The sequence below is a fragment of the Cottoperca gobio genome, chromosome 21 (genome assembly GCF_900634415.1).
Source record: "Cottoperca gobio chromosome 21, fCotGob3.1, whole genome shotgun sequence".
Classification (NCBI taxonomy): domain Eukaryota; kingdom Metazoa; phylum Chordata; class Actinopteri; order Perciformes; family Bovichtidae; genus Cottoperca; species Cottoperca gobio.
In genome coordinates, this window is record NC_041375.1 from 6,354,256 (window position 1) to 6,363,968 (window position 9,713).

Consider the following 9,713-nt stretch of genomic DNA (forward strand, 5'->3'; position numbering starts at 1 on the left):
AAAACAAAAGGTAGGTCACCCTTCTCCTTTTGGAAGACACACCTGCCGTTTTACCATGCATATTTTTGTTTTGCCAATATTACTCTTTCAAAATAAATAATGTAGTTGGATAATGTAACAGGATCGATGCAGCCTTAGGAAAAGTTTTTACAAGACGATACAAGTATGCTGGACCAAAGCACATTTAGAGAAAGCACATGATTATGTTGACAGACGCCTTAAATATCACACGCTTAAGACATCCTCTGAACGGCCAAAATCTTTGTGAATGAAGCCTTTATTATTATTATTATTTATTATTTATTATTATTTATTATTTATTATTTATTATTTAGTATTTATTAGTATTATTAGTATTATTAGTATTATTATTTATTTATTTACTCATAACCACCAGACAATCAAGCCTTTTACATTTTTTTCAAGTCTGAAGTAAAAAACATTTTTGCTCAACACAACTGTGAATCAATATGGAACCATCAAAAAACATTTCACTCAATTGGACAATGCATCACATTTTCACAGTTTCAGTTGTTTAAAGAGGATTAAATGTACTTGAAACAAAAATCAGTATTTTTTTTATCCTTTTCAGAATGGGGTTGAGGTAAAACCAGGCAAGGAGTTGCGCATTTATGCAATGGGAAGGAAACGATTTCTTCAGATCATGAAATGTCATGTCAGTGATTCTGGCGTGTACACCTGCGATGCTGGAGCTGCTACTACATCCTGCGCTGTGGAGGTCTATGGTAAAGTCTGCTGTCTAAACACTATAACCGTCCTCATATTCTTCTTCTTCTTTTTAAACTCACAAAACCGGGGAATTAGGACAGGCAGATATGTTGTGTCATATCAGGGAAAACACAGAACATTAAAACATTAAATAAAGTATTAATTTACCATTGCTTGTATTCTGAATGATAGCTCACTGTGACACTTAACTTAGCCTTTGTTAATGTTAATAGTTCCTCCTGCAGTTTCACTTCTTTGACAAGTCAAATGTTCTGCTCTGAATAAGGTATGAGAAAGATTGTAAATGATGTCAAAGACAAAATAAATTAAAATGACCACCATTTTTAGCACTCAGCATGCCCATAATGTGAGAGAAACACAGTCTGAGTTTCGGTGACATAAGCCAGCTATGGTTCCACTCGCACTGCTAGCAGGCAAAGTAAACTTAGTCACAGCAAGTCTCAATAGCTACTAGTCTGGAGAAAATCCCAGAATGTCAAAACTTTCCGTGTAGTTATCTTGGTTCTGCCAGAAAGAGACAGAAAGCACTCACCACAACACACTGCCATCCTCTGTGTTGTTAGCTGCTGTTAGCCACTTCTTTGTTAGCTGCTATGAGTTGCTGCTTCTCTTACATTTATTTTGGGGACATGTTATTTACATTTAACCAACAACCTTTTTTGAGTGATATAGTAGTAAAGGTGAGAACATATGTAGTGATTTATAAACGTTATGGTTGTGACTAAAACATTTGGCATAGAGAAAAATGAAGTTAATCAGATATTCAAGAGCGCCATCCTCTGGAGTATCATAGTAACACATCATATCTTTAAGTTTCAATACTCCAAATCTGTCCAATATTTGTGGTATATTTGACAATTAAAACATTTGTGAGAAATTATTTCTATATTATGTTTACAAAAGGGACAATAAATATCAATGTCTGTAAACTTAACAATAAGACAGTTAGCAGGGTATATTTTGTAATGTACTTCCTGAGCCGTGTTTGAAATACAGTACTTATAAGGTAACAGCCAAGGCCTTCTCCAGTTTATGTTTTTAATTGTAGACCTTCAGGTACAGTAATATTCTTTCTTTTAGTCAGAATGTGCTTATTGTTACACTTTATATCTGTTTGATCAATTCTATTTAAGGCTTTGTTATATTATTGTCACCATAACCATAACATAAGATTTAAATTCTTTGATAGGAATTTGAAAACTGTGTACAGACATATATTGTTCATAGGGCAGCACATTACCAAATTCATCAAATGTATTATTTATTATAATTTTTTTGGAACCATTTAAAAAAGAATCTTTGTGATTGTTGTGGATGTCATTATTTACTTTTAGCTTCTTTTTTGATTTTGATATTGCTAAGTGGTACCCATTGAAATCCTAAACATCCTTAAATGCTTATTCTCTCGGCAGAGCGTGAGCTGCTGATCCTGCAGCGCCTGGAGGACCTGGACATCCAGGAAGATCAGAATGCCGTGTTTGTTTGTGAGATCTCAGTCGAGAACTTGCCAGGAGAATGGTACAAAAATGGGGAGAGGATACAACCTACCAGCACCATAAAGATCCGGCAGGAAGGTCAGCTTTCAAGTCACAAACACGCAAATTCATAGTTTCTGCACAGCTCTGCTGATTATATTTTGCTTTTAAGATCTGTAAACGAGATTCACAATACTTTGATACTCTGAGACATTTGTACATTTGTAAATAATATCTGGAATTGCATATTTCTTTGGCCAATGCAATTGAGCCTATTAATGTCTGGCTTATTATTTAGCTTGACAATGTTATTCTTATTTCAGGGACCAAACATTTTCTTCTTATGTGCAATGTGAAAGCAGAAGATTCTGGAGAGATCAAGTTTGTCACCAGACATGTTGAATCTGCCGCCCGCCTGGAGGTGCAAGGTATAATGCATATACTATATATATATATATATATATATATATATACAATGAACAATAACAATACTGTTATTAAATATGTATCAATTTATTAGGGTTGGCTTATAGAGCATGAATGTTCCTAATGTTCACTCCATGAAGTTTATGAGCTGTGAGTTTGCTTAATTTTCAATTTACACCCCATATCTGTGGTTTATATAAGAAAAGAAAAAGAAACTTGAAAAAATATAATGATATATTAAAAGTCATTATATTGACATAAGCAAGTTCAAGTTCAGTTTATTTATATAGCACATTTAAAAACAACAAAAGTTGACCAAAGTACTGTAGAGTTGTAAAAGAACAATACAATAAGAAACAATAAAAGCATAATGAAAACATAAACGGGAGACACATAGATGCAACAAGAAAATGACAGACAACAAAATACAAAAAACAGTCAAGTCATTATTTTCGAGAAACTCTTTTATCAAGTAAAAGTTTTATTTTGATGAATCTAAATTGCGTTATCATTTCCAGAGCTCCCAGTCAACATTGTGAAACCTTTAGAGGACACGACTGCCCTCGAGAAGACCCGTGTGCTCCTCGACTGCACCGTGTCTAACCCCAGATGTAGCATCCGCTGGTACAAAGGCTGCAATGTCATCCTGCCCTCCGAACGCTTCGAGATCTGCAGTGAAGGCTGCTATCGCAAACTGATCATGCAGCAGGTGGCGCTGGATGATGCGGGCACGTACAGTGTGCAGGTTGGAGAGTATACATGCTCTGCAAAACTGACAGTGGAGGGTAAGAGAGTTCATGATCAATGTCAAGCATTATTATCTTATTTTACAATATAATCGATGTTATACAATACAATCCAGTGCAGAAATATAATATATATATAATATAATATATAATAATGTGCTATTTGTTAGCGGGATAATACATGTATACTGTAGTTCTGCTTTTGTTATTGGCATGGTATTTTGATAATACTATACAAAGTATAGGTATTAGCAACACGCCCACAGACTGCTGTAAAATATCAATGGCAACAGCATGAGACCCTCTGTTATGCACAGAGGGCGTGGAGGATCTCATGTATAACCTCAGAGCTCCATCTACTGGCAAAGCAAAGCAAACGCATTTCTCCGATTGGCACAAAAAATGTACCCCCATTTTTCACACGGCTCTTCTCCTTTAATCTAGCCTTGTTTAAATTTAAAGTGGCCATTTCCTATTTGTGTCGTTGTTTTTTTGGGGTTAGCTGGGTTTTTTGTTATTAAAGAGCTTGTTGGGTTGAAAGGTGGCTGTTCATAGTTGGTAGTCCCTCACAGAGTACCTCACAGAGCCCCTCACAGAGCCCCTCATGTATGGAGGACTGAAGCTGCCAGTATAATGAATACAAATAAATAAATAGTAATAATTCAATTATAATTGTTATGTATTGATCATTTGCTTTAGTCAGCTGTTGTGGTCAACTTGAATTTATATTAGTTACCATGGATTATAATGGAAAGCCAAATGCAACCCCCTGGACACAAACTGAGTCATTATATTTCTTTGTATAACAAAGTGTCCCATGAACATGCCAAATTAAAACATTTCAGAGCAACCAAACCTGACCTTAAAAGTAACAATTGGAGTATTGGCATTGAAGTATATCTATTAAGCTCACGTCTCATACTCAGTTTTTTTGCTGATCTAGTACGATCCAGGCATTTCTTGCATACTCAAAATGCACATGCTATGCAGTCCGAACACACTACATACTCAATTTGATGTCCTACTTAGTATGAATAGTATGAATAGTATGTTAGTATGCGGTTTCAAACAGACCCATGTAGTGACAATACCATGAGACCAGAAATAAAGAGAGTAAAAGACAAGCGAAAACAGACTCTGGTTCAGAGGCTCACCTGGGAAATATCTACCACTCACCACTTCAAAGAAAAGAAAAAGCTTTCAATAACTTAATTCTCTAAATTAAGACTCAAAATTCTCTAGCATGCAACCTCGCTAAATACGTGTTGTAAGCTAACAGCTTTCCTTCTCTTTTGTGCCTCCACTCAGCCCAGTCACTGTTACTGGTCAGAGAGCTGAAGGATGTGGAGGTGACGGCCCCCGATGAAGCCTGCTTCGAGTGTGAGGTCTCAGTCCCTGTCCTCAAAGCGTCTGCGTGGAGTCTGAACGGGGAGCCCTTGCAGCCCGGCCCTCAGGTACTCCTGGAGAAGATGGGCACGGTCCACAGACTGACCTTCCGACAAACCTCCCCGGACATGAATGGAGTGGTGGAGTTCACCTCTGAGAAAGCACAAAGCAGAGCGCAGCTTCGGGTGCTGAGTAAGTGAAATAAGCTTTTTTGGCATTTTCTATTGCAATTTCTGAGCAGACTACTTGACATTAATTTTAAAATGTATTTACATTTGAACTATATTGACATTGTCAGTAAAAGGTCGTAGGTAGGGATGTATGGATTTATGTCTACGCACATGTAAGATCATAAAAGGGATGTATAGGGATGACATATGACTCATGGGGGAACAGTTCCAAGTTATCACAGTGTTGCTATGCATTTGTGCATAAACATCATTGAGAGTTATGTCAGAAATAATCTCTGAAATGTTTCAGAATGCTTAAGTGATCCTTTGAGAAAACAAATGACCATGCATCTAATATTAAATAATGATAACAGCACACAATACACCGTTTATAACACCATACTTTGTTTTTTATAGGAATAGCCAATAATTGAGTTTCCGTCCTTGGTCATGCCACCAGAGTTGGAAAGAATATGTTGTACTCAATGAAAAATACTGTTACTTTAAACATTTGACTCTAGTCAAAGTAAAAGTACTTGTGTAAAAATGTACTTAGATAACATTTTACTGTTGCATTAAATGTATACACGACCGGAACAGCAACAGCAACATGACCCCTTATGTCCAAAAGTACAATTAATGATATTTAAAAATACACCATGTAGTACAAATACGCAAAATAAATGACCCGACTTTGTTACAGTAACAAGAGAAATGTCATGTGTTACATACACCTCTGTATTCTACTGTATTAGCTGGAGAAGTCAGGCTCCTTACTGAGGGGTACATTTACTCAAGTACTGTAGTTAACTACAATTTTGAGGTTTATGTACATTGCTCGAGTATTTCCATTTTCTGCCACTTTATACTTCACTTCATTTCAGAGACAAATATTGCACTTTTTACTCCACTACATTTATTTGAAAACTTTAGTTACTAGTTTCTTTGCAGATTATGATCCAAACATTCTAAATATAATCAACAAAGAAATTATGATTTAAGAAAAAAGATAAAAACTTTATTAAATGTTATTTAAGTCACAAGCTACCCAGCTAATAAAATATATAAAGTAATTCAAGTTAGACTCATTTTAACCATCTGCAACATTAAAGTGATGGACACATTAATGCATCAATAATTATAATCCAATAATATACTTATTATTCTGGAATAATGCCAATACCTCTGTACTTTTACTTCAGTAAAAAAGGGAAACACTGGACTTTACTTGCAACAGAGTATTTCTACTCTTAGCTCAGTAGATGTCTGAGTCCTTTAGCTGACCAGCTGGTGAAACATTGAAACACAGCGCTGTCGTTTAAAAACTAACCACTAGATGGAGGTTATAACAAAGTCTTGAGTTTGCAAGCAGTGGATCAATGCAGATAATGGATCAAAGTGTTTAGTGGGACTTTCTATGACGTCCATGTCTATAATCCATTATAAACATATGATGCATTATAATCAGCTCTTTGCACTGTTTAATTTACAGGTTAAGTAGAATTGTTTCAGGTATTATCTATAATTTGAGTTTTTGAAACACCCAATGACCATTTGTTAAGTAATTTATTATCATATTTCAATGCACTATAAAAGTGATTATAATGCAAAAATATTAATATTATATTACAACTATGATAATTAGTAAACTATGATTTTTTGCGAAACAATGTATTTCAATGCTTGACCATATAATTCATTATAAAATGCTTATTATTATTGATATTATTAGTGCTTTTAACTATGATTATACAGTGCTATAAGCAGATTTAAGTATGTTTATAATGCATTATAGACATGGATGGACGTCATAGAAGTATTACCCTCATTGACATTTGTTCCCAACGATCATAGTGTATTATTATTATTCACATAGTTGTACTAACAAAACATTTCATTTATTTATTTGAGTTTCATTATGGGTAGAGAATGCTTAGAATAAAAAAGACGATATCACTGGTTGTGCTGCATCGGTTTTTCTTTTTTCTTTTCAATTCTCGCAATATTTAAATGTATTATGTTATTACATTTATAACTTTAATTATACAGCGCTACAAGCTAATTATAAAGCCTTAGTATATAGTATATAGTAGTATTTGTATAATGCATTATAGACATGGGCGTCATAGAAAGAGTTACCAAATGTGTTACTGCACTAATGCTTTTATATATATATATATATATATATATATATATATATATATATATATATATATATAATACTGTTCAACTAAAACACCATGTTTGCATTAGAAGCACCACAAAGAGAACGCCCAAAAAATGCAACCATAAATCCATCAGACTGACTCTGAAATATCAAGATGGCGTGTTAAAGTGTGTTGCATGACTTGGCACTGCACATGCAGCAATAAATACAGCAAATGTTTTGGCTCCTAAAGTTCTGTAAATAATATACGGTGTTAATGGTCCTACTGAATCTGCAGGCATGTAGGTCAAGCAATATAGAGCACATACCCATCACTGAACCATCTCCAGATATTCCAATGTGGAGGACAGTAAGCTATTTTTAGTTTTATTATGAAAGAGTATTATGTTCAATCCTCTGGCTGTGGTTGTTGTGAGTTCATCGGGCTTGAGGGCGATGTGCAGCACACTCAAGAACATTAAAGACTTGTGGTCAGAAAGTCTGAAACAATGACCATACGCAGTGGTTTAAAGTATATAACTTGTACTATGTTGGTACTGGTACTTTAGTTAAGGGGAGACACTTCAGGTGAATAGGGAACATTTTAAAACTAAAATATCGGGAAACGTCCCCGGTTGATTACTTACATTAAGACAATTATTTTTTGTATTACAAGTTTTGTGAAATGTTATGTTTAAATATGCAAATGAGACATTATGTAATGTTAACTTTTGGTGAATTTAGGAGAAACGGACGCAAACAGTTAGTATAATAAACTCCTAAATTTGTATTTGGGATGTTTTCTTTCCACTAGTCTGAAAGACGACAATAACCCACACCCAGTACTTTATAATGTTTTATAATGCTACTTTACTCTTCTATTCCAGCAAATATTGTATGTTTTACTCCACTACATTTATTTGCTAACTTTAGTTACCTTGCAGATTCACATTAATATTATCAGTAAGCAATAAAGCCATATGATGTACATACATTTGGGGGTTATAATGTGTTTTGGTTTTGTCAGTTTCAGGAAGGCCACGAGAATCCTTAGCTCGGGGTTTGTAAAAGTCAGCATCTGCAGAAGGTCTTTTGGAAGATTTGAATCAAAGCTTCGGGTTTGGAAGGGGTCTCAGAAAAAATCTGAGAAAGAAAAAGATATTTCTGATGCACACAATTATTATTTTGGAATTTGCTCAAATGTTTTCTGTTGCAAAGTCAAATACTGGACAACTTCTTTAGGCCTCTGAAACCCTTTAAATGAAAATAATTCGTACTTGATTGTTGAACCAATGCTCTGTCCTGAGTCTGATTGTTTCTCTTCTCAAATTCCACAGGTGACCCGTGAGTGGCATCATCTATCTGACATCGCCTTATGGTCAAGGATTGATTATTATATTTTTAAAGATGTAACATTGACATTTGCTTATATATTATCTCATATCTATATGGAATATCTCATAGTCAAGTGTGTGAATACATTTTAAACAGTTAATTTATTATAATACAAATTGCAGTTTGGATGTAAATAATGTCCGTGTGTAACCATGTTATAGATGTTTAATCTGAATGATTAGTTGTGCCAATAAATATCTGATTTGAATATAAGTATATGATTAGAATTATACAAGGATGGAAAGTGAAAGGTTCTCCATAGTTGTAACGCATCTTCTCTCAGAGACTTAATAATAATAATAATAATAATATAATAATAATAATAATAATAAGGTCATTTCTAAGACCAAATGGTAATGTAGAGCAGTAAGAAAATCTCTTAAATGTATAATCATCTTTGTGATACTCATCTTGTTCAGGCTGCATACACACTGAACGTGCACATGGTCGTGGCATTTGAACAGATTTGCCAGTTTAAAAAAAAATAACCTTTTGCTCCAGAAGCCATTTTGGTCCTTTGACACAAAGCTTTAATCCTAGCTGTTATTATGCAATATAATCAGATGTTTTTATTTTCCCGTTTATCAGAGCATGGGGTTGTGACAGCGACTCAGATTTTTAGTCTTCAGTATTAACACACACAGGAAACACAACGTTGGTTTCCACTTGACTACAGCCATGTATCCATATCAAACTTATATACTAGAACAAATCATCCAAGCAACAATTCATTACATTTAACGCCTCTTTTCATAATTTGTCCATTGTATAGAATTGTTTTTTAATGTTTTGATGAGAAGTTTGAATGAAGAGAACTGTCTTGCAGCAAGGGGCTTGTAATTTAAATACATTGGGCCAAAAATCAGGTAATTTAGGAAAGAAATAGATTAAGAAATGACTTTAAACCTTGATTAATAATCAGGGCATGCTAGTTTTATTGTCGAGTGGGTATTATGTTTGAACTTAACGGAGAATGATCGTTGTTTTCATATGAAATCTGTCCCATATTCCATTTTTCCATTTGACATGTTTCCACCTCTGCCATGCTGTGCTGAGCGTTAGGGATGTGGAAAGAAAACTACTGTAGTGAAATATGACCCCTTTCAATAAAACATGCTTTATTGATGCAAGGTCAAAAATATCTCTAGTTGTCCTTTTTTTTCAATCTTTACAATGATCAGCAGCAATTTAAAAACTCACTTGTTTGAACCAGTATCTT

The 9,713-nt window shown here is 34.4% G+C and overlaps 1 protein-coding gene across 8 annotated transcripts in view; it reads left to right on the top strand.

Moving 5' to 3' along the window:
• obsl1b (obscurin like cytoskeletal adaptor 1b) overlaps window positions 1-9,627 on the top strand; it is a 37,023-nt gene extending 27,396 nt beyond the window's left edge. For 7 of the 8 annotated variants that reach the window (XM_029458567.1, XM_029458569.1, XM_029458570.1 and 4 more), the window contains 6 exons: window positions 593-746; window positions 2,163-2,324; window positions 2,549-2,653; window positions 3,170-3,436; window positions 4,706-4,975; window positions 8,127-9,627. In XM_029458567.1, the coding sequence (XP_029314427.1) occupies window positions 593-746; window positions 2,163-2,324; window positions 2,549-2,653; window positions 3,170-3,436; window positions 4,706-4,975; window positions 8,127-8,167 (999 nt within the window). In that variant the 3' untranslated portion in view covers window positions 8,168-9,627. The remainder of the gene's footprint in view (window positions 1-592; window positions 747-2,162; window positions 2,325-2,548; window positions 2,654-3,169; window positions 3,437-4,705; window positions 4,976-8,126) is intronic. The other variant, XM_029458568.1, reaches the window with a different exon arrangement.
• The last annotated feature ends 86 nt before the right edge of the window (window positions 9,628-9,713 follow it).